At 39.4% G+C, this 25,556-nt stretch overlaps 1 protein-coding gene across 2 annotated transcripts; it reads left to right on the top strand.

Annotated features, from left to right (window-relative positions):
* Positions 1-1,470: 1,470 nt before the first annotated feature.
* Positions 1,471-25,282, top strand: maml1 (mastermind-like transcriptional coactivator 1). 2 transcript variants are annotated; one of them, XM_043257128.1, is made up of 6 exons: positions 1,471-1,986; positions 2,358-2,855; positions 14,157-15,536; positions 19,375-19,551; positions 20,741-20,933; positions 22,157-25,282. In XM_043257128.1, the coding sequence occupies exons 2-6, from the start codon at positions 2,511-2,513 to the stop codon at positions 23,194-23,196; spliced, it is 3,135 nt and encodes a 1,044-aa protein (XP_043113063.1). In that variant the 5' UTR covers positions 1,471-1,986; positions 2,358-2,510; the 3' UTR covers positions 23,197-25,282. The 2 variants fall into 2 exon arrangements, with proteins under 2 accessions (XP_043113063.1, XP_043113062.1); XM_043257127.1 differs by having other exon boundaries at positions 1,471-2,855.
* The last annotated feature ends 274 nt before the right edge of the window (positions 25,283-25,556 follow it).

The following is a 25,556-nucleotide window of genomic DNA, read 5'->3' as shown; positions in this document are numbered from 1 at the left end:
TCTAACCAAAAAACATACAATCACAGATGAATCTGTATATTTCTAAAAATAAAAATGTTCTCTTCTCAAATTTGATGCCTGCAACAGGTCTCAAAAAAGTATATACCATGGTGTAGCATCTCTTCTTTTCAAAACGGTTTGAAGATGTCTAGGCGGTATGTAGTATTCACATTGTCCTGCTGAAATACACAAGGCCTTCCCTGAGAATAGAGAATATGTTGCTTTACATACCTTTAAGCATTCATAGTGCCTTCTAAAACATGCAAGCTGCCCATTATGCACCCCCCATACCATCAGAGATGCAGCTTATGAACTGAACGCTGATAGGTCTCCCTCCTCTTTAGCCCGGAGAACACAGTGTCTGTGATTTTCAACAAGAATCTAAAGTTTGGACTCATTTAACCATAGAACACTTTGAACACTTTCCATTTTAATTGAGTCTTGGCCCACAGGACACAAAACCATGTCTGGTCCATCTTCACATCTGGCTTCCTTTTTGCATGATAGAGCTTTAGTTTGCAGATGGCACGGCTGACTGTGTTTACTGACAGTGTTTTCTGGAAATATTCCTGGGCCCACTTAGTAAAGTCAAGGACAGAATCTTGCTGATGAGTGATGCGGTGTCGCCTGAGGCCCGAACACCACGAGGTTTCTCCAGTTTCTCTGAATCTTTTGATGATGTTATGCACTGTAGATGATGAGATTTGCAACAAGATTTTCAAAGCCTTTGGTGTTGAGGAGCATTGTTTTTCAAGTATTCCACAATTTTTTACACACTATTTCACAGATTGGAGAGCCTCAGCTCATTCTGCCTCTCTAAGACCCCTTTTATAGCTAATCATGTTACAGACCAATGTCAGTTACCTTAATTAGTTGCTAGATGTTCTCCCAGATTTCTTTTTTTTCAGTGGCCATTTCTTGCCACTGTGCCTACTTTTTTGAGACCTGTATCAAATTTGAAATGAGGTCATTTACTGGATAAAAGTGTAAAATTTCTCTGTTTAAACTTTTTTCGCATAACATACTTATCGATACTTACATACTTATTGTTCTGCTGTGAATAAAATATTGACTTGTGATTTAAAAAAAAAAAATAGTTTTCAATTTATTTAAATTTTAAAAATGTCCCTAAAATTCCGGAAATTAGGTAGTTATAAAAAAAAAGAAAAAAAGAAAGATGATGAATTAGAAATTGTAAGAAAAAATTTTATATAGGAGTATAAACTATCTATTTATCTTAAATCTCCCAGTTTTTTTACTTCAAAAAAAAGGGGGTCTTTCTTTTTCAAAGATAGAAAGTGTTCTATAAATAAATAAGTGTGATTTGCTGAGAACAATAAGGCATCACATCTGCTGAGGAATGTTTGGGTATTTTAAGTTTACAGTGAGAGTTCGTGATTGCCGGAATGATCTGTCACTCACATCGCGTGGATAAAACAGAGGAAAAAGGAAAAAAAAATAGTTACAAGATGGCGACCAACAACTGCCTGAACACTGGAAAACAATAGAGACAGCGCAGTAGGGCAGTTTAATTCTTTATCGTTTGCCTCTTTCTTTTTCGTGACTAGTCTTACCGGGGGACAGTTGTTGGTTGTGTGCACTTTAAGACTTTTGAAGCAGATTGGGAAGAAAGTGAGTTTATAATGCTTTGTTCGAGTGCTAGTTAGCAGGCAGGCTAAGCTACATCCGTAGCTGTAATGTAACTGTGAAGATCAGCTGTTAGCCGCACTGCTACTTTAAAAGTTACTTTTACTAGTAAAACTCACTCGTAAGTTCGTGAGTTTGTGTTTTGGGGCTGACTCGATGTGATGCGTGTGCTTTTTCGCATCACTTTTTAACCTTTCGTCGCTAGGTTTTATTTCAAGTACGTCTTTTGTCAACTTCAACTGCTCAACTTCCAAAAAATTGCACGTTTATTTTTAATCCGTTGCTACAAAGTTTAGCGACGAGAGAAAGATCGATTCAACGACGTGTCGTAAACCGGAGGTAAATATTTTAAATAATTTTTTTTCAAAAAGTTTTCAAAAAGAGATTCCTTAAGTAAAAGTTTTGACTCCCGTTGAACTTTACGTTAAATGATGTACACGTCTAAACAAACGTAAGTTTTAAGATGCAAACGTTATTATTGTTAGGGAACGCTTTCATTTATAAAAGCGCAGTTTAAACTTCATCCTGATTTGTGTCAGCAACTCCCGGCTTGAATAACTTACAGTTATATAAGGAGGATTGCTCAGTGATTTCTGCGCGTTCATTTGTGTCGTTCAGTTAAAAGGAACCTTTTAAGTGTGGCGTTTGGACACTTTCCAGAATATATGCGAACAAACCCGAACTATGTGCCGTTTCTTTTGTTTTACAAGGAGGCAGATAGTGGTAAAAATGGAGGCAGTTGAGTGTGTTTTGTAAAGACACGCGCGCGCGCAGACACACGCTCTGAAACGGCACGACCGGTCCTGTGAGTTGTGCTGGACTCTGGAGACTCGAGAGAGTTTATAAAAACACGGTTTTTCTGGATGATGGCGGATTTCGTGGTGCCGCGGCACAGCGCGGTGATGGAGCGGCTGCGGCGGCGGATCGAGCTCTTCCGGCAGCATCACACCGGCTGTGAGAACCGCTATGACAGCACGGCCATGGAGCGGCTGGAGATGGAGAGGCAGCAGACCTTCGCGCTGCATCAACGCTGCTTGCAGACCAAGGCCAAGCGCTCGAACAAGCACCGGCAGCCTGCGGCGGCGAGCGCGGACCCCGCGGGGCAGAGAGGAACGAGCGGCGGCGGCGGCGGGGGAACCGGTGCGGAGCTGGCGGAAGGAGTGAGCGGGACGGCCGGGGAGCAAAGCAGAAACAGCACGCTGATCGCGGTGAGTGTGTGGGAAACGAGTCACGATTCCTCTGTAGATCTGATGACTGAAAGATTGCAGGTTCGAACCTTAAGTGTGTTGATTTAGAAACTGTTACCATTGCGCTTACTACTCCAGGAGGACTGAAGGATTAAGAAATGCTACTTTGGCTCTCCTGTTACACTTAATTTTAGGCGTCCTTGTTACAGTAAAATTATATAAGCACCTTTAAGCACGTACTTAATATGTGGCTTGAAGTTACTTGCATGTAATTGATGGTAAGGACATGTAACATAACAAGGGCACCTTAAAATAAAGCGTTACTGGATTTCCTAAATGACGACAGGGAGGAAACATGGAAATGCAGAAAGATGGTTGAACGCGCGTGCTGTAAGTTTGAGGTACTTCAACAGGTTCGTGTGTGTGTTACAGCATCAGCATCAGCATCAACACTGCTGAGGTCATGTGACCGTGAAAGGAGCACGCGTCTAGCACATGTCGCATGAGCTCGGTGCGTTTCGCTCCGTGCCGCAGATGTTTTGAGAGGAGAGATCGATGGATGATCACCTCATGCTCCTTGTTTGTTTTTGTAGCATGCGGTCCTGAGCTTTCCAAAACCTCGAGGCTGATCGAAGCTTTCAAAGCAGTCCTAATGGACTTAAAGTCATGTGCGAATGTCTGCGCATTAGAACAAATGGATCACAAAAGTACTTTTTTGAATTGAGCTGCAGCAAAGAACTCCTGCTCTAGTCTAATGCAGTGACATTATAAAACCCACTATCATAATAGTCCAACAGTTTGAGGACACTGAAAACCTGGCCATCCTTCCATTTTAAACTAGATTAGTATTTTTAGTCCTTCCTTTACGCCTTTTCATAGTGAAGATATTGCAACAGTACTATTAATAGAAATGGTGGCACAGAGAGCAGCTTATAATGTGGAGACCATGGCTGGTTTTACAGAGACAAACGTATAGCATGCAAGGCGGATTGTAATTGTCACGATAGACACTGCAGAGAGAAGTGAGGAGTGGAGGTTTACATTTTCAGCAGCTGATTAAATCCACACCGTACTGCTAAAAACCAGCAAACTGAACAGATGAGGGCAGCTTTCTTCATGAATGAATCACTGTAGCATCAGTAGCATCTGACAGCAGGTTTAGTCTCCCCCGAGAGCTAGCAGATCAATGTTGAAACCAGGGTCCGCTCCTTCAGAAACAGGCATGCATGTCTTCAGTTTGGAGGTTGAGAGAGCGTTTCTTATATTAGCCTAGAGATTTATTGTGCTTATATGACTGCTTAAGTCAATCCATTCTGTTTTTCTGACTTTTAATCGCAAGTATATTTTAACTAGATGTGTCCATTTTCATAGTGTAGCTATTATTATTATTATTATTTGATGCACAGTAAGAATGTCTTCAGCTTTTAAGAAGTCAATATCACCTCAAAATTGACAGTGGAGATTTAAAATTTAGTGTCACTCCCTTATTGTAAATCGAAATTGTACTTTGGCCAGCTGCATTCTGCTACAGTCTGTGGGATGTATTTTTTTTGTCATTAGGAGTGTGGGCTTTACTCGTACAACAGCGCAGACAAGAGTTAAGACCGTAAAGACTATGAAACCATGCTTGTCAGACTCATCCATAAATGCTTGTCTGTGATTTATAGTATACTAAGGATGAAACAACGCATCAAGTAAAAAGATGTTGATTTACAAAATAATTTGATGTGCATAGAATGCATCAGTTTGTTACACCATTTCATTAATTCTGAATCTTCTACCAAGTTTCACTCAAAACAAGACTCTCCAATGTGAATGGTAATAGCTAGAATGCTTAATATGGTTGAAATAAAGTGTTTGCGGGGCTGTGAAGTTTAAACAAACCGTCTATATTTAAAGGGGGTCTATGATGCGATTTCAAGTGTTCATTTCTCTTTGGAGTGTTATAAGCCGTTAGTGCATTGATAAGATCCCTAATGTTGCAAAGACTAAAGTTTGAAACCAAAGAGAGGTTCTTTCTAAAAGTTCTGACTTGTGCACACCACCCTAAAAGCACTCATTTAAACACTATGTGGGTTTCTAATCAGTAATTATGTCCCCACTGGATGCATCAAATGTCTCATTTGTAACGGCTTTTACCTTGCTTTTTTAGACTGATGAACTTTTGTAGAAATCGCCCCGTTTCAGGAAGGCAGGGCTTAGAGGAGAAACGATGCACAGCATGCGGAAAAGTTTTTGAACCTTAAACCCCATAAACGCATCGCAGTACACAAAATAATGTTCTTCTAACAACTTCATACGACCGCTTTAACACGCTGTCCATTCGGTCAAAACATCCTGGTGTTATACACATCGCCAGCTTTGATGCTGTTGCTATCTCAAGGTGAATGACTTCAGCTGTTCGTTCATAGAAAGATATTCAAACAGTGATTAATTTGTTCATACAGATATGTATGCAACTTCATCAACTGCGATTAACATTTAAATTTAATTCTTTTATGTTGGGATTTTTGTTTTAACAGTAATGTTTTATTTAAATATTTTGTCATGAAATGAAGGATGAATGGCAGATGTGATGGTTATTTATTTGTAAACTAATCTTACTGTTAAGGATTAATTGTCCAAAATAAATTCAATGTAAAAAAAAATCAATTACTTTAGCTAATCATTCATCAAAAGAATCTTTTGTTACAGCTCTAGTACTCTGAGATGGAGCAGTAGATGGAAGAAGTTTGATTAGATTTGGTCAAACTTTCTGTGAAGGCAATTAAACGAAGTACGTTTAGAAAGCTGCATTAAGTATTTAGATGGTTAAAATATTTAGCTAGATTTACGACTGTAGAAATGCGTCATCACAGTCTGTAAAATAGTTATTTCAATACTTCAAGAATGGAATGTTAATGCAAAATGATGCACAAACATGAAATGATTGTGCCTTAATCTTTGATATGCCCCTCCCATTTTATATGATGTCATGGACAAGTTCGCCAAATGACAAGGGTTTTCCTTGTTCTTAGAATAAAAGCTTTTAAATTCTTTTGTGTAATCTCAGTTGTTGGAGCATTTTACTGTTGAAAGAACTTTCTATGGTAGTTTTACATTGTACTCCATCTAAACGTTTAGAACCCGTTTCACCTAAACGTCAGATATTTACCCATCTATATTTGATCAGTCATTCACTTCCGGTATGGTTTTCTTTGTTGGATGCTGAGTAATAAGGGAATGTTGCTACATGCTCGTATTAGTTTAGATTTCGTCATTTTGAGGTTGAGGCCATCACATCTGTCTGTTCCCGGCCCACATGAGCACAGTGTAGGTTCAGCAACTGGTCTGTAAATGAGAATCTCAAGAATAGAGTAAAAAACGGCTCAGAATATCTCAAGAAAGGAATCATACAGCTCATCAACTATTGTAAACGGAAGCAGTTTTTCCATTAAAGTCAGTTCGTTGTCGCTTTAGTCTCTTTTGTCAATGTGCAGCTCAGCTCAGTTCAGTTCGCTTTCGATAACGTCTAAGGAATCAAGTACACGGCTAGCTAACGAAGGGGTATTTTGTTTTAGCATGCATGCACATCGACAAAAGCCTGGCATGTTAAACTACTGAAGTTATTCAGTAAAGAGCAGCAAGTGATTTTTCTTTGTTTGTCATATTAGCAGCGTAGCCAGCAGTATGTATTATATATTATGCTACTGACACAGATCTAATATAAACGTGCAGTTTCTTTCTACAAGTGTTTGCGTTCACAGACCTAACAGAATGTTCTTATGTAAGATTTGTGTGTTTTTGATATAAGTTTAGTGCAGTACTTGCATGCCGTGTGACGATGGCTATAAAGAAAAACAACGTGATTTTACTTGTACTTGATTGGTGCAATTTTTAGAAACATTTCATGGACACCTGAGACCTCTATTAAAAATGGGGAAAAAAGAGAGAATAATAGTACACATGCTTGGATGAATTGTTCACACAAAACGGCATGCATTTAGTTTCGTTTTCATTTCATGCTGACTTTAACATACAATTATGATGCAAATATTTTTTTTCCCCCTTGCAAGGAAGTGATCCAACACTGTCACTACGTTTGATCAGCATTTTACGTTACTGCGTTTTGATTACGGTATTAAAGGAGTAGTTCACCAAAAATGAAATCCAGGCATGGGTTTATAAATACTATGACCCAAAATAGCCTGGTTACGAACTTTCTTCAAAATATCTTCCTTTTTTATTTGGCGGAACAAAGAGATTCGTACAGACAGATTTGGATTTGATTAAAATATCTCTCTCTATCAATATCAATGCAGGGCTATTGCAAATAAATAAAGAAATTACATTTAAATGGTGTTCGAAACACTTCTCTTGTTCATGTTAACTACACTGTAAGGGCAGTATTGGTCAATTACGTCTTAGTCTCAGCAGGACAGTTAGGTTATATGTGCTAGTGTTAAAGTCTGGCCAAATGTATGGTTTTTGGAGATTGTTAGGCATGAAGGCTGTAGTCTGTGAGAGTTTGGGTTTTGGGATGGTCATGATAATACACGGCGTTTAAGATGACTCAGGTCTGCTCGCGTTCACCCCTCCCCCTGCCGGACCACACCACTGACTCACTATTGTTCCCAGTGGCCCCTGGACAGCTGAACGTCTCTGTGTGCTTTCACACTTACATGCATCTACAGTACATCAACAAGCCTCGGGAAATATGTGTGCGCTGTCCCACTCTCTATGCCTGGTCCTGTTTTTAGGTCACCAAGTCTTCAATGGTTCACCCCAAATCACCCCATTTACAATCATTTTCATACCTATGACTTTTCATTCAGTGGTACACAAGACACACCTTCCATGCAGTAAGAAAGGAAGGTTGATGTAGCTTTCTGTGATTTGCTGTAAGAGTACGTCTTTGACACAAAGCTTGCTCCTAGTGCATGTAGTTGTTTTTCCCTTCCTTGCAGTATGACTCAACATAACTCACTGTTCTTGTTGAGCACTTGGTCTGCAGCTGGCCTTTCACAGCTATTGGCCAGGGTTAACCAGAGATCAAATCAGAAACATCACCGCTGCTGACTAAAAAATAGCCTCTTTTGTGAATGTTCCTTTCCAAACATTAAATTACCTGATTATATTTATAGCAAAGTGTTTTCTAAATAAAATGCATTAAAGATTAAAATTAGGGCTGTCCATTAAACATTTGCAAAGAGCTTGATTGACAAGCGATCGGACCAATCAGAAACCTTATATTATGTGCTGCTATTTAGCCTGGCATCTACAGCCGGTCTCCATAGAAATATTTTAAAACGAGGTAAAAAAGATTTTTTATTTGAATTTATACATTTTTGTATAGGGTAAAATGCTTATTTGAATATTAAAAATGCAGTGAGTGTCAAGCTGTGCTGTTCCCGGTTGCCACAGTAATGGTAATAAGCTAAGGAATACTCTTTTAAAGTACTTGTTTTGCATACTTAAAAGCCTGTCGTGTCTGGCACTGTATGCGTGGATCTGTTAGGGTCAAGTTTATGCAGATGTGCACTACTCTGTTTCCAGCGCAGTTAACCTTGCCTTGCTTCGTCATATTCCCGCTCATTAAACTCTGACAGGTGCTTAACTGCAGAAAGATCATCACGGTGACTCGAACTAATGATAGTAAAATGCCATGTACTTTTTAAAATAATTTTCATAGGTTTGACGTTCTTTGTTGTTGGCTCTGAAAACATGTAAATGGTATATGCCCAGTAGACGCCGCTGTATCCCTTCTAGCCTTAACCACAAATAACAAAACAAAAAGACAGAAGAGCAGATTAACTAACTTCGTTGAAGTCCTGAGACCTTGTTTAATATCAAAAGTAATCCGATCCGTGTTCTCTGTTGGCGTGTTGTCAGTTTTCTCTTAGCTCTGCTATGTATCTTTTGTGAGAGCTGCATTGTTTGTCGGTTATGGCAACATTAACCAAGGAGGGCGGAACTTTTGTGAAAGTCAATTAATTAAAAATTTTTACTTTTAGCAACTTTTACTCTCTGCGCCGCTGATACGCGTGTTTTATTTAGTGCTGTTGATCGCAGCCAGCCATTGGTGGGTGGAGTTAATAGAAATAGATTCTGCCAACAAATTGTACTAAATTTGTCCTTACAGTTAATACTCTGTTCCTTTTTTTAGCAAAATAGTTTTTTGAGATTATTTTATTTTTATACTTGGTTACATTACTGCAATGTTAGGATTGTTATTTAATATATTTGAAATAATACTGTATAAAGCAACATGGAGATGAAGGTGACTGTAGATTAAAGTACAGTTTATGTCCTACGATAATATACAGTACATGCATATACATTTCTAATTACTATTCCCCAGCTCCAGTTCACTCGTGCATTTGAAGATGAATGTTGTGCGGATCACATTGCGTTCACACCGTGTCTTTAGATGAATACATCAAATTCTAGCCAATATAGCAGGTAATCCGGGCATTTTTTGTGTAATATAGGAGTTGTATGGTAGTATGCCATTTCAAACACGGCTTCTGTACTGATTTCAGTGGACTGGAGTAGTAATAATAATAAATACAGCCGGGTTTTCCATGCGTACAGAAAATGTGCATACTATGCACAGCATACATACTGGATACTGCAGGAATGGTAAGAGTAGTATGATCGTTTGGCATTTCGAACACCGCTAGAGAAAAGCAGCGGTTTTGAGCGTGGAGGCCAACCCTAGCCCATTTGTAAATTTAAACATGCAAGTAAATTTACTTTCAATATATTAAAACAAAAACCAAGTGGCTTGTAATTGTGGCTTGCTCATTTGCAGGCACACTGCTGGAATTTGGCAGGAATTTACCGGGTATTGCTGTGCACTTACCGTTTTCTCTTGCATGCTTACTAGGACACTGCAAGGTGGTTACTTACAAGCTAGAATTAAAATGTCTCTGAAGTTCTGGCCTGTTAATATTGCTTTAGCAAGGCCATTTAATCTGCACAAAAGTTATAATAGTTTTCACATTTTATAAAGTTATCATAATTCTTACGCATTTAATGTCTATGGAAGATGTGCTATATTTTCATCTATATTATCAAGTAATTGGGCATGAAACACTGGCAATGGCTCATTCAGCATATTACTGTATGATGCCTATCCCAATGCATCCTACAGTGTGTAAGATTAAGCAGATATGCATGTACTTGACCTCGACATCACTAACTTCGAAGCCATGCATCGCTCTCTTCTCACATCTATATTTTGAACCAATGCCGTCGCGAGCTAAACCACCGGTCGCTATGGCACGTCCCAAGTAACGGGACTTCTTAAAACACTGCACAGCTTGGGGTTTCATTCATGTGTGTGTTGTAGGTATGCACCAAATGATGCTGAAAATAGCAAAAGTTCTTTTGGTGTTTAGACGGGGGAAAAAAAAATAAAAGTTGTAACACGATGTGATCAAATAGAGGCTCGGAAATAATGCAGCAAACAAATCTGTAGTGTGGAATCATTTTAAAACTGTCAGAGAAAGATGCACTGACGGCAAAAGACCGTTTAGCACTGCATTGTGTGTTTTTGATGAAAGGAGGAAGGTTTGATGACTTGATTCACAAAATGGTCTTAAACGATCAGTAATAAATTGTAGAATGTTATTTTTTCTAATATCTAACATTGCTGCGTGGGCTTGCGGTGCTATCTGCTTGTTAGCCAGGGTTCAAAGTCCAAAAGCGCAACTAAAAACTAGGCTAAAAGTGTTACTCAGTAACTTTTTCTTTTTTTTAAAGCATTTGATGACGCGATAATTGTTTGTCACCATGTATAAATCTGCTGTTGTCAGCAAAAAGCATTGAGATCGCCTTTGGGCTTCTTCCAAAATAAAAGCTGAGAAGCAACTCCATCAACGTTCAAATGTTAGTATTGTAATTTTACTGTTCTGTAAAGTAAAACTGTCATAATAGTGATGAAAATAACCACACCATCTCTTACTACACGCATTATAACATTAACTCAGTCCTCAAATTGGGATCTGTAATATTTTCTACTGTTTTTAAAAAAAGGATTTTCTTCTCCACAAGGCTGTATTAATGTGCGGTAAATTCATGCCTGATTCAAGAAGGGTCTCAAAAAAACAACAATATTTTAGTAACTTATTAGTTTTAAGTAAAAGTGTGTTTTGTTAGTTTAATGTCTGTTAGAATGTAAAGTGTTCAGTTAATTATTTTTAATTATTTAAAGACATTTTGGCTATTTTATTTATGCAGTGGTGAATATTTATTTTATTTATTTTTTCCAGTCTTCTGTCTTAGGCCAAGTGTTTTATTTGTTGGGCTTAATTTTCAGCCAAGAATTTTCCTTTCGGTGAATCCCTGGTGTGCACCATAGCTACACGCTAAAGTTTAGTGCTTGGGGTTAATACTGCTCTGCACTAATAAATGAACAGCTGGTTTGAATTGCACGTACAAGGTTTTTTGGCTTCTCTCAACCATTAAAGGACTAATTACTAGCTTCACTAAAGGATGTTAAACACTTGTTGGACTTTGCCCCTCGTTTGTGAAGTAGCTGTAACCACAACTGTGTGTAGTGACCCGAGTCTTCGCTCTAATATTGATCGGTGCACTCAAACGCCGTTCTCTGCCCTTGGGCCAAAACCGCTTCTCCCCGCCCGTGCAGTCGGGGGTTGTCCATTGTAGCAGGCAGTGCTTCAAAGACGAGCTGAGCCTGAGCTGTGCATGGGCAGGAATTTGGCACACTCCCGCACCCCTCCGCGGTCTGTGCGCTGACTCTTTTGTTGTGGGATACACGTTCATACACATGGTAATTAGACTCATGTGGCTCAAGCCTGCGGTGGAGGTGCTTCCGAGCGGGGGAGGCACAACGATTGAGGGGAAAGTAAGAGTGCAGGAGATTTAAGAGACGTACGTCGGTAAAAAAGATCGCTTTGGGAAGAGTTTTAGCATGTTTGAAAGAAAGGACGTTTTTGTGGGTGTGCCGCCTAAGCGAGGTCGTCTCAGAAAAGCGACTGTGATACGGACGGACCAGTTTTTCAGGTTCAGAAACTCTGCAGTGTGCTTCTGCTATTGCGCTTGGGAGGGGGAGTTCGCTTCAGACGGGCCGCATGCCTTCACAGTGGCTCCAATCCCTGCACGTTCTTTTCTTTTAAAACCCATTTAACGCCACAGACTTTGAAAATAAATATTTTTGACGTCCAATCATGTAACAGGCCACCAAAAAAGAAGGGGAGTTTCATCTCCTGTGCACAGAGTAGATATACATTTGTTGGTAATATTATAGTTTTAATTGGGTGGTGCAATAAATAATCATTTAAAGTGTCACGAATCCCCAGTTTTAGCGCTTGTTGATCACACCTGAAATAAAAAGACTCAAGAAATGGGTGTGGAAAGTGGGAGTGTAGAGGGAACGATAATAAAACAACCAGTAAAACATAGAACTACATCTATACTCCATGTACCCATGGAAAACTTCAAAACTTGAGAAAAATCAAGTAGGTATAAAATCAGAATCAACTACTGTTGAAGAATATCATCACATCAGCATTTAAACTTTCCTCAGATATTGGTCTGTAAGGAAAACATTTTAGAATTTATTGCATTCGTGAGCATTACAGTCTCTGAGAAAATGACGTGTAAAGCAGTAAGAATAAAGACCATGCCAGTGGAATGTGTGCCGAAGTTATGGCAGAATATGTTTATAGCAACTACTGTACGAAACAAATGAACATTTCGCATGTCTCTGAACAACGAGATGACAGTTGACAAGTTGAATCAGTGCAGCTGAAAGATCTAAATGACATGTTGTAATATTTTAAAATGTAAATTATCACATGCATACAACAGTGCCTTGATTGGATAAAGAGTTAATAGCTGGTCACAACTCGAGTAGACACATTTATTATAACTTTTATGAATTAGCTTAAATTTGAGTATTAACAGCCCCTTGCAGTTTATGAGCTAATCTTTAAAGCAGGGTTCCTACGGGGTTTGAAAAGTAATGTAATCTGACTGTAAAGGAATAGGGTGGTTGTTGTTTTTCTCTTTACTTGCCCCCAATGGATGGTGACCATGAATTTGAAGCTTCATAAATCTGATATATCTGCAAGTACTGCATCGGAAAACCAAGCAGATGTCCTCCTGAAGCAGATTGATAGGTTTTCAAATTTAAAAATGTATAATGTAAATATCTGACTGCCTAATGCGCGCCTATGAGAGTGTTGAGTTCAACTGGGTTATAGCGGAATGCAGCCAAGAAGGGAGAGGAGAAAATCGATTGAGCTTTATGATTGATCGGTGAACTAATAGTGTCGTTATTGTGAGTGAGACCAATAATGCATGAATGCAGCCTGAGCCGCATGCAGAGAAATAAACGGAAGTGAATCGCTGTCATTTAGAAATGAGATTTGCATTAATGTATGAATTGAGGTTTATCATGCAGCCCTACATGTAACTGTACAAATTTTCACCTTTTTATATTTGGTATAAATTCAAAAAGCTCATGAAAATGCATATAAATAGTGCACCAAATTAAAAAAACTAACTCATGGTATTGATAATTGACACGCACATGTTTGGCGTGCATATAATATAATATGCGTTTTTTTTATGTGCATATGATACAAAATTTGTTGCCGTGCATGTGATACGCAGCATCTACCCCACAACTCTAATTCTACCCATAGTACAGCATACACTGCAATCCATTTTTGCATATCAATACCACAAGTTTTAGTTTTTATTTGGCATAATATTTATACATTTCATGGGTAGGAAAATCCACTGACGGGTTTGGAAATTTGCTTGGAAAGTATGGAATTTTAAAATGGAAAATTGGTAGAAACCCTGTTAAAGTAACACAGCACACAATATGCAGGCTTAAATGTTTGTGATGGGAGAACAGTGGCCCTTCCACTTCCACTAAAAATCTGCCTGTTAAAGTCAATTGTTATAATTATCATTCTTAATTATAACAATATTCTTCATTATCATTAATGTATGTAGAAAAACGGCATTCTTAGTCCACAATATTTGTCCTTTTTAGTAACATTTTACACACCTTCTGGGACCAACATCTTTGCAGGTAAACAAATCTTACATGCAGTTATGACTCTTGGAACACTTGAGGGTAGTTAACAACATACAATTCTTGTGTATATATCTAAATATCTCCATTTGTAAAAAAAAATTGTCATTAGTCACATTTCCACCATAACTTGCATATTCATGTTGTGTGTTTTTTTTTTTTTGTCGTTCCCCAAGTTTGTATGGCAGATTCTTGAACTTTAAAAAAAAAAAAACCCTAAATGAACTGCTTGTTAAATGTTAATTTGTGGTATTTTCTGTGTGCAGTTACAGGAGACTGTCAAGAGGAAGTTGGAGAATGCTAGTTCACCTCTAGGCCGTGATCAGGTCAATGGTTTCACCGATGGCTACCCACCCAATAAAAAAGCCTGTGTTGAGGATGCACTGGGGGGTCTTAATGGGGTCTCAAATGGCACAGTGCCTCCTCTCTCACCTATGGACTCCAAACATAACGTGATTACTGAAGTCATGATGGCCAACGGGAACCACAGAGCGGTTGGTGCAGAGCACAATGGGTCAGGTCTAACTGATAGCAGCGCATCACGTGGCTCGGAGTCTGATTTCCGCCTGAAAGAAATGAAGCAGGAGCCGGTGGACGATATCTTGCCCTGCATACTACCTGGTGGAGGAGCGAATGGGAACAACAGCCTCTTTCCAGACCTCAACCTCAACGATCAGGACTGGAGTGAGATCATGGAGGAGTTCAACCGCTCTGTACCCTATGAGGACATCCAGGAGCTCTTCAGTGACAGTTTTGGAGATCGCAAGGACCCCGAGCTCTCAACTGCCAGTGCAGCTCAGAGCTTGATGGCACCTGATCTGACCAGCGTGAAGACTGAATTTTCTCCCGCTACGGCTCCATCTGCCTTCGATCAGGACTCTTGCAACGGTTCACCTCAGGTGAGACCCACCTCATCTGGGCCTCCTCTTCACACAAACTCACCCGCAACTGCTCCGGCCACATCTCCAGCCCTGCCTGTGCAGCAGCAGTCCATCCAGCCCTCCAGACCACTCCCAAATCACCTGCTGCCTGCTCCACCCAAAGACCTGTCCCCCGCCCAGCAGCTTCAGCAGTTGGCGGCACGAGAGCAGCAGAGAGCGATATTGCAACAGCAGCATGTGGTTCCGAAGCCACCACAACAACAAAAACCGCAGCAACAGCAAGCGTCAAAATTCCACCAGCAACCCAACCACTCGACATCTTGGCCCCAAAATGCTCCCACCCAAAGTCAAATGGGTGGAACATTTGGCCTTGAGAAGTCCACCAGCCCTTCTTTGTACCCGCAAGACTTCCCCAACCCCAAGACCCTGCTCATGCCCAACAAAGGTTCTCCCAAAGCAGGCGCTCCAGCCGGCTACATGCAGCCGGGTGGACACCCCAACATGTTAAGTCACCCAGCTGCGCCCACAGGGCCCCTCAGCCACCCACCCAACCCAGCAGCCCAGGCTGCCATGCTGGACTACAGTAACACTAAACCCCTGTCCCATTATGAGGCAGGAACACCTGGTGCGCCCAGGGGCCCTCCAGCCACACAGAACCAGAACAAACAAAACCAGGCCATCCTGAACCTGATGCGACATCAACAGATGCCGAAGCAGAGGCCCACCAGCATGAACTTCAGACCTGCACATCACCAACATGCTCCGGTAAGACCACCTTCTCACTGCAGTTATCACATCTGCTGCTAATAGTGTTGTCTCAAGTATTGACCTTTTTTGAAAACGTCCATTTCTGCAAACTTTTGAGCACAGTTGAGACGTTCTTAAACATCGGTCAATGGTTATGGTCATGTACTCAGCAGATAAGACCGGTATGCTGCAACTATTATTGCTTCACACTCAGCACTGCTGACTCGCCATTTTATCCACACTCAGTGGTTAAAGGAACACTCCATTTTTTTGGAAATAGGCTCATTCTTCAACTCCCCCAGAGTTAATAAATTGAGTTTTACCATTTTTGAATCCATTCAGCCAATCACTGGTTCTGGCGCATAGCATTTTTAGCATAGCTTAGCATAGATCATTGAGTCCAATTAGACCAGTAGCATGACGTTCTATAATGACAAGAGTTTGGATTTTTTTTCTTATTTAAAACTTGACTCTTCTGTAATTATATCATCTACTAAGACCGTCGGAAAATGAAAAGTTGCTATTTTTAGGGTCGATATGATTATGAACTATACTCCCATTCTGGCGTAATAATCAAGGAATGACAGTGTAGTTCCTAATCATATCAATCTAGAAAAAAAGCTACTTTTCATAATATAACTACACAATATAACAACTACAGTAGAGTCAAGTTTTAAATGGGTAAAATATTGAAACTCCGAACAGTTCATAAGAATGTCACTGTGGTAGAGAAGTGTATGAATATTAAAAGTGGCTGATTTTTATTGTTATAGATTTCAGACTTGCTTTGATTATGTGTAATGCAGTGATGACAAGATCTTTTTGCATCACAGCAGTGGAAATGAGGTGCTCAAATTAGACTAAGGGGAAGGAATTATCAACAGGAAGAAATTATCATGATATTATCAGTCTGCTGTCAGGCAGAAAATAAATATTCTGCAAAGAGCTTCTGGAAATACATTTTCAATCTTAGTAAATTAAAAAGTAAAACAAAATGTAATTCATCTCCGAATAATCAAGGTAGTTGTTCAGTAATGTGCCAATCAACTGCAGCTAGTTTTCAAACAGAGTGTGATGAGCACCACTTTATAATAAGGGAATAATCGAACATCCACTTGAGGAGCAGTCAGAGACCTTTAAAAAAGCTTCTAGGAACTGAATAACTTGCTCCTTATCCGCTAACCTTGAAGATATTCTTGTCAGCAAGGATTTTCTTTCAAGAGTTTAACAAAACAAATGTACAGTAACTACCCTCAGCACACAACTATGCAATAAGGCATTTGGTAAATGGAAGTAAAAAATTAATAAATCCAATTATAAACATTGGAAAACCGAGAGATGAAAGAAACTGCAAGTGGATCTTTGGGGGAGTCGGAGAATGAAGAAACATTCCACTTTTTTGGAAATGGGCTCAGAGTAAATAAGTTGCGTTTTTGGCTTTTTAAAAAAAAAAAAATCCATTCAGCTGATCTCCTGGTCTGGCAATAGCACTTTTAGCATAGCTTAGCATGGATCATTGAATTCAATTAGACCAGTAGCATCACATTCAAAAATGACTAAAGAGTTTCAATATTTTTCCTATTTAAAACTTGACTTTTCATAAAGACAGAAAATGAAAAGTTGAGATTTTCTAGTCCGATATGATTAGGAACTATGCTCCCATTCCGGTGTAATAGGTAAGTTTGCTGCCGTAACATGGCAACAAACATAATAAATCCAGTACCTGTGGAAAATAGTGGAGTGGAAAAGATGCATATACAAATCTCCCATGTTTGCTTTATTTGTATTGTTCTTACAAATTCATGTGGAGGTTGTTGTTGCTATTGGAAACTTTTTTTTTTTTTTTTTTTTTTTTTTTTTTTTTTTTTTTTAAGAAGAAACCAGGAGATTCTTGGTAAAGCAGGAGTTTAATGATGAGCGCACGTGCATTTTAAAAGAACTGGATGAATACTTTCAAAGAAACGCGGCAATTTTCCATAAAATAGGGATAATCAATAGAATTGAGATTTTAATGGTATCATGTAGTCATGACTAAATCATAGTAACATCCACAGTTGGCAGCAAATTAATATAATAAATAAAATAAAAATGAGTGTATTATTCAGCTGAAGGGTTTTTTTTTTTTTTTTTTTCGTCAGCCCATGTGTGTCTGGCAGTGGGCCTCATGCGCCCCGGGGTTGAACAGTTTGTCTGGGTCAGGCAGCTGGTTGCTAAGAAGCAGAGAGCAGACAGCCATTCACTCACACACACACACACACACACACACACTGCGGTGGGGGCTGGGATGGGCTTCCAGAGACGAGTCAACAGAGAAAAGGACAGACAGAGCCAGAGAAGGGAGGGAGAGGAGAGGAGGGGGCGACAAAGCGGTCTTTCATGCGTGCTGGCCGTCGTCCTGCACCGAGTATTTTCGGATCAGCTCCCCTTCTAATCGCTCTTTCTGTTTAAATATAGCCCTTTAACCCATCTAGCAAGAAAGTAAAAGCTAAATATCAACTTTTACTTGATGGTTCATCAACTTGCTGTTTTTAAGTGTCTTTTGTAAAATCTCTGTCCACCTCTCACTCTTTAGATAACCGCTTTAGTGTCGTTGCTGACCTCGAAATACCTTTGCTCTGAGTGTGTGTGTGTGTGTGAGAGCGTGCCGGGTGTTTGTTGTGAAAGGGTGCCTGCCAGCGCTGGCATCTCGGATATATTTTTAAACTGTCTTCGCCTCTGTCTATAGTCCAGAGGTGCTGAGGAAGCTTTTTGCCTCACGATCAGGTCAGATCAGAGAGGAGTTGTGCTTTGATACTTGAATTTGAAAGAGAGTTTCAAAGCAGTGAGATTTGAAGCATTCAGTTGGTGTAGATTGCATTAATTATACCGTAGTAGGGGGAATTACACAAAACCTGCCAAGAATGTGTCCTAGTTACACTTAACCACAAAATCAAAAGGAAGAAATAAGATATTAAACAGAAAATAAAGCCTAATTTTTGGTGTTTGTCCATTAGTGTTTGCTGCATTTTTATTTTCGGTTTCTTTCTATAATGTAGTGCTATATTGCAATATAACATAATTTACTTTATATACGTAGGTAAGAAATGTGTATGTTGTTGTATTATGTAATAACATTTATATTATATTCATTCATTTTGGGATCAGTAAGATATTTATATTTTTGTTCAAGGATGCATTTATTTGACTAAAAATTGTCAAATATTTTATTTAAAATTAACATTTTTTTATTTTAATATACTTAAAAAAAAAATAATAATAATTTTACTCCTGAGGTAGCAAAGCTGAATTTTCATCAGCCATAACTACACTCTTTAGTTTCACGTGATTTTAATTAAACTTGGCTCAGAACGTCATTTGTTGTGTGTAAGAGTAATTTCTTGCTAGCCTAAAGAAAGGACTCTCTTTAAACACTGCTAATATCAGAACTGGATCCACTCTGGTCTGGGATCAGACCTCAGGGTTTCACATCCTATTGGACAATGTGAAGACCTAGTTTACACTACACTAGCTATGGGATGTATTCACTTTGTCGCCTTCAGGTAATGTGATTTTTAAACTATCTGCTAACCTTGAAGATAATATCGGCAGCTGGGAGCATTACTCTTCTATAACAGTTGAGTAAAACTTTCCACAGAACAGATTATTACAAATACAGGAAGGCATTTTATAAAGCATTTCCATATAAATGAAAGTAGAAACTAACTTTAATTGCTGTGAGGTTAGTTGCTGATTTAAAAAAAAAAAAAATTCAAGTTGATGATAAAATTTAAGCAAGCTTGGTCCTCTCATTCCCCACAGCTTATATTTCAGAGTTGACCATTTTGTGTATTGAGTCACTTCTCACATGTCTCTGTAGGATTCAGGGTCTTACCCTACCAGCACCCATGTTCCCGGTCCAGGTAACCCTATGACGCCACAGCAGAGCAGCAATAGCATCCCGGGGAACCACAATAACGCAGCCTACATGAAGCAGCAGCAGATGCAGCTCATCAGTCAGAAGCAGTTCCTCCAGAGACAGATGATGGCTGAGCAGGTGCCGTTTACAATATTCATTTTATTTTTGCTTTCATAATATGTCAGCTATAGTAACATGATTGCAGACAGCAATGGTCAATTGTTATTGTTTTTTTTAATCAGTATATCTTTTTAATGATTTAATCTTTAACCAAAAAATGCAGCTGTTGAATTTTTATCAGGAGATTTGATTTTATATTTTACATCTGCTTCAGAAGTCTCACCCAACCGTATGTGTTTGTGTATAGATCTATTTGGAGTAGATGTCACTTGCAGCTGTATGCACGTAGAGGTGGCAGAACTGCACTAGTGACAAGTGGAGGGAAATGGGGGGAACTCCATGGAATAAAAAAATAAAAAAATAAAAAAAAGTCTTTTGGGTGTCAGAATCAGAATGCAAAACATTTTCTATAGAATACTCATGACAGAGAAGCCATTTGAAGCTAAACGTAGATGTTTAAATGAACAGACTATGCATTAAAAGGGCATCGATTTATTTAAGGCATGCATTTTATTTAAACAATAGGTCTACGTAATATTCACACATTCAGTTTATGGGGACACATTGTAATAATCCTACAGTATTACCACAAAATATAAGTTTGACCTATTCCTATTAACATTTTTATATAGCCTAGTATTTATTGATTTTCATTCATTTGGTTGTGACTAGAAGGGGATGCAGCTAAATAGCAAAGCCAACAATAAATTTACATTTCTTTGTTGTTTTATTAAAGCCTACACCTACCCCTTACAATAATGCAAAAAACTGTAATTATAGGTTTTACCGTGTGACAAAAAAAATTATACTATGTATGCATGCCCAGTAAACAAATCTGTAATACCATCCAGCCTTAACCCATCGATTTTCTTGAGTTATCCTGTTTTTAAAGTCTACCTCTAGGGGGCAGCAGCCTCACAAGAATAATAAAACCTTTGCCGGCAATGTTGTCCCTCTACTGAAAGCCTCTTGATATTAAGGAAGGCTCCTGTTGTTTAGTTTTTGCAGTACTAACTGAAGTTTTTAATACCAGGGGAAGATCTGCCAAATGCCTTTTCAAATGCCTGCTGTTATTCTGTTAAGCATGTTTTGAGGAAAGTGTATTCAGTTAACCATTTAAGCTTTGAGTTAAGCCAAATTCAACTTTGGAGCAAATTGCCGAAATGGTGTAAACCCAAACAAATTAACTGAAGTGTGTTTGACTCAGGAGAAGCAGCGGCAGCAGGAACAGCAGCTGCAAAGGCATCTGACCCGTCCACCGCCACAGTACCAAGACCAACAGAACCCACAGGCCCAGCAAAACCCATTCCAGCAGCAGCAACAGGTCTCTCAGTTCGGCGGTGTGCCGCCCTGCCTGGCCCAGCAGCACTCCTCCAGCTTCAGCGAGCACACCATCACCGGTATTCACCTTGCTCTTCTTGATCATCACTTCAGATCATGCTGTTTGCTACACGTTACGCCAGGACACACAAGGGTGGATGTTAGAAATTAGAGGTCACATCCATACCTGACCAAGAATGATTTGATCTTCTTGAATTGAGTTAAACGGGTCTAAACAACACCTTTTTTTTCTGATTGCGAGAAAAGTTAAGTACGTCATGAGCTTCCTGATTCTGTAAGTCAGCACAAGTAGCCTTTTGTTAGTAATCCATAAACAAGCCATCTGATTTGCAAGTGTGTTTATTGATAGACTCATTTGAATCGCACAGTACGTTACATACAGCAGCTATCGTTCATCTGTTTGTCTACTTTTAAAAGATTAATTCATCTATAAATCATTTATTAACCTAAATGTTGTTCCAAAACTAAGAGATTTTGTGTTTTGAAGAATAATTAAATGAATAGGTTTTTAAACTTGGTCAATCCAAAAAAAAAAAAAAATCAAATGCTGCCATGGACATGTTAGGGCTAGTCTAGTCTGTTATTTGTTAGGCTAATGTCTCTTCAAGACCGTTAAGGTTCATGTAAATTTGTTTCTTTTTTTGGGATCGAAGTTTTGCTTGGACCTTTAGGCAGTAGCCATGAGGTTTCACTAAAATTATTTGAATATGTGTTTCAACGATTATTCAGTGTTATGGGTTTGGAACAAAATGAGGGTGAGTAAAAGACAAATTAAAGCTGGTAAAACACATTTGGTGACAGGTGAGTTTAGAATGCTGTTTCAGTGTTCAGCAGCCTGGTCTTAAAATCTAGTGACTTATCACTTTTGTACATGCTTGAGTGAGTTCTGGTTTGGTTATGGACTATTGCTTAAGTCTGCATAAAATGAAAATTCCCAATTTTCCAAACCATTTTATAAGTCCAAGTCTCACTGTGAATTATTAAACACCATTCTTTGACCTTGTAATTATTCATATATATATATATATATATATATATATATATATATATATATATATATATATATATATATATATATATATATATATATATATATATATATATATATATATATATATATATATATATATATATATATATATACACACACACACTGATGAAAAGATCTTTTAGCTTTTTCCATTTCACTGATGAACACTAAAAAAAATAAAACTGTGTTTTGTATATTTTCAGTGGCAAATTAAAATTTGTTTTACTTGTGATTTGTGTCCTACTGTCTTAGGTGCATCTCAACCAATAGGAAATGTCAGCTCTCTGAGTGGCCCCACCCCTGGAACGCAACGGATGTTCTCTCAGGCGCAAGGCATGATGGGAATGGGGGTTGGCCAGAATACTGGCCCAAGCACTGGTCCCAATCCAACTGCCAGTCAAGCAGACATGAACCTCCCATCCTGCGCAGGCGGTCTTGATGTACAACAAGTCCTCTACGGCAACATGTCCATGCATCCCTCCCACCCCAACCAGCAGAGACCGACGGTGTCCTCCATGTCTGCCGCTTACCGCCAGAATGTACTAGCGGCTCAGCAACAAGCTCACTTGAAAAACCAGCCCAATGCTGCTATGCTGAAACAGCAGCAGCAGCTGGCCCGTATGCCCAACAGCATGCCCAATGCCTTGGCTAATAACATGGGCTCTGCTATGCCCAACTCAATGCCAACCAGTATCCAAGGTGCCTTGCCCACACAGGCCCAGTCATGGCAGCAGCAGCCCCAGCAGCATCCAGGTCTCCAGCCCAGCCCTGCTAATGGAGGCATGCCAGCAGGTTTCCCCAACACAGGCTTCCAGATGCAGTCAAGGTTGTCCAAACTTCCCAACAACACCCCGTTTCCCCAGGGAGGCATGGCAAATAGTGCAGCTGCTAGAACTCTGGCAGGTATGAATCCTGGACAAATGATGCCTAACATGAACCAGCAACGGACCAATAACCCAGGCATGCCCCAACAGCTGCCGCCTTCTGGTCAGCAGACGGCCCAGCAGGGGCAGCCACAAGCGCAGTCTCAGACTCAGCAGGTTCTGCCTGACTTGGGACCTTTCAGCCAGCCACAGGCTGGACCCAACCGCACCGCAGGACTTCAGTGCAGTCAGGCCTATCAGCTCAACAGGACAGCCAATCAGCAGCTCCAGTTTAGCTACAGCGCCCAATCAGGAAGCAGCTTGTCTGGCTTTTCTGCCGAGACTGATCTGGTGGATTCTCTTTTGAAGAATCCAACAACGCAAGAGTGGATGGATGATCTAGATGAGCTTTTGGCCAGTCACCAATGAGTGATGGCCACGGGCCAATAACGGCCAATACTAGTGCCTTTGGTAGAGGAGAAAACATACATCTGTTATTGGACGTTTTCAGAGATGGTGAAACTGCTCCTATGATGGTCAGATCTGCTGTGTTCTCTATTGAGTATGTATATGGTGTATATAATAGAGGTCAAGTAGAGCACAGAACCTATGTCACTGAAGTATTCTCTGGACTGGAAATGTCAAAGAGGGAAATGCTCTACTACTGAACCTGTGGCTCAGTAAAACCACTGAATTTTCTTATAAGGAAAGTATATACGGTGTTAGCTGTAGGCACGAGGAGGCTCTGTTCAATGTCAGGAGTGTCTTGACACACTTTCATAGGCCTTAAATTTGCACTCTTGAAGATGCACATGTTATTTTCAGTCAAACGGTTTAAAGCAGTAGTTAACCCAACATATTTGCATCATTTTATTAACCATGTTGATCCAAATCCATATGACTTTGCTTCAGGATGAGGGATGTCCAGTTCTGCTCCTGAAGCGCCACCACCCAGCAGAGTTTAGGCCCAACCCAAATAAAACAGACCGGAACCAGATGTTTAGTTCAACAGGATCACTAGAAAACAGACATGGTCTTTTATAGGGAGATGCTGACCTGGGGTGCGTTTCCCAAAAGCATGGTTCAACAATTCAGTGTTTCTTGAGACCATAGCTTCACATAACATTCACAAACATGGTTGGAACTACAGGTTTCGACCTGTGGTTAGCAGCATAGTTTCTTTTTAGTAAGGGTTGAAATAAATATGTATAAATGCCTTTTTAATCTGTATTTTTGCGTCGTCTCAAGCATTATTTTTGAAGAGTGCATAAATGCCTTAAGGAATCAGAGTATGACGTAAGAGGGAACCTATGGTGAATCAAACGTCAAATAAACCAAAATGACAGGGAACCAAGAAAATGGTAAATGAGTCATCAGATGCCATGTTCAATCTTGGAATTTTCTAATTGGTTAAATGGCAGTTTTCTTCCTCCATGTGTGTGACCTCATCATTAACAATTGTCCTATGTTGATGAACTAATGTGGTTTAAACCGTTGTGACCAGCTAGTTTGTTTCTACAACAATGTATCATACTATGGTGGTTTTTCATCAAGTTGTACGGGAAACGCACCCCTGTACGGTTCTACTGTTGGAGAATGAATATTTGGTGTAACGGTCAGCATGGATCACATTATATCCTATATGTCATTGACTTGCTGTTGGATGTGAATGAGAGTCGCTCACTAATTGCGGATGGCATAAAAATAAGTTCAGCAAAAGCACTTCTAATGCAAAAGTGTAAACTCCAAAAATGGTTTAAATTCCAAAGTGATTGTTTAAATGGTAAACATGTTGACTCGTATAATAACAAGCTGCTCATTGCAAAAGTCATGTATTCAGAAAACCATGCCCGTTTGTTACCATTCTTCATTTTTATCTTCCGTTAAAGAAAGAAACCGCATGTGGGAAAATTACATGTTCGGTGCAAGCGAGCGATAACTTAAGTTTATGCTCACTGGTTAGTTACTCATTGCATCTACTTCCTAAATTCTGCTAAATGACTAAATGTAAATTTAGTCAATGTGGTTTAAGTCAAGCCGTTACAGCTTGAAGAAGTGTTGCTGACGCTAACAGTGAAGAGGATGAACTGATCAACTCCAACTTGCAGTGCTCCAGTAAAAGTAGCTCATGTCATTAGACTTTCATGTTAGACTACACTAAGTTTTGTGGTGTTCTGTTTTTGTTTTTTCTGAAAAGCCCAGAGCTTCCGTGTTGGTGAGAGGGTTAATATTCCTGTTTTGTTTTGTCCCTCTGGCGTCTGATGTTACATTGATATCAGGTCAGGTGCTGGTCTGAACAGCATTACCTGAACTCTCTTCATGCGAGATTCTGTGACAGGATTTCATGTATATTTATATATTATTTTGTATGTATGCAGTTTTTATTGTCCAGGAGAAGATAGATCTTATTTTTATATGTACATTGTTGCAAAATTTTGTAAGTATTTTATACTTTTTATTATTGATGTTCTCTGTAAAACAAGAGTATTGTGTAAATATAGTTCTCTAGAAATGGTCCCGTTTGGTGTGTTTTATGCATGTGAAGAAAAGTTTGTGCGTTAGCAGGTTTTTGACACGTAATGAGGTTTAGAAAACACTCGGAAGCCGTACAAATGAACATAAACCATACCCCCAGCTTTAAAAACGTTTTGACACAAAATAAGTATGTCCATGAGAAATATTCAAAAGCCATGGAATAAAAGGAGGGCAAAGGCATCTTTTGTTTAGAAAGTTTGCAATGGTTTCCTTTTTAAAGGGAAGTGGGGCTGTCCCTCATTTACTTTTGTGAA

Source organism: Puntigrus tetrazona, chromosome 14, assembly GCF_018831695.1.
Source record: "Puntigrus tetrazona isolate hp1 chromosome 14, ASM1883169v1, whole genome shotgun sequence".
Taxonomy (NCBI): Eukaryota; Metazoa; Chordata; class Actinopteri; order Cypriniformes; family Cyprinidae; genus Puntigrus; species Puntigrus tetrazona.
The sequence above is the reverse complement of the archived record's forward strand: the minus strand, read 5'-3'. Positions and strand labels throughout refer to the sequence as shown.

Excerpts from the sequence above, each read along its gene's own strand:
- maml1 (XM_043257128.1), top strand. The coding sequence starts at position 2,511 with ATGATGGCGGATTTCGTGGTGCCGCGGCACAGCGCGGTGATGGAGCGG. Across the intron at positions 15,537-19,374 it reads CACATCACCAACATGCTCCG|GATTCAGGGTCTTACCCTAC; the intron begins GTAAGACCACCT and ends ATGTCTCTGTAG. Across the intron at positions 19,552-20,740 it reads GACAGATGATGGCTGAGCAG|GAGAAGCAGCGGCAGCAGGA; the intron begins GTGCCGTTTACA and ends TGTTTGACTCAG.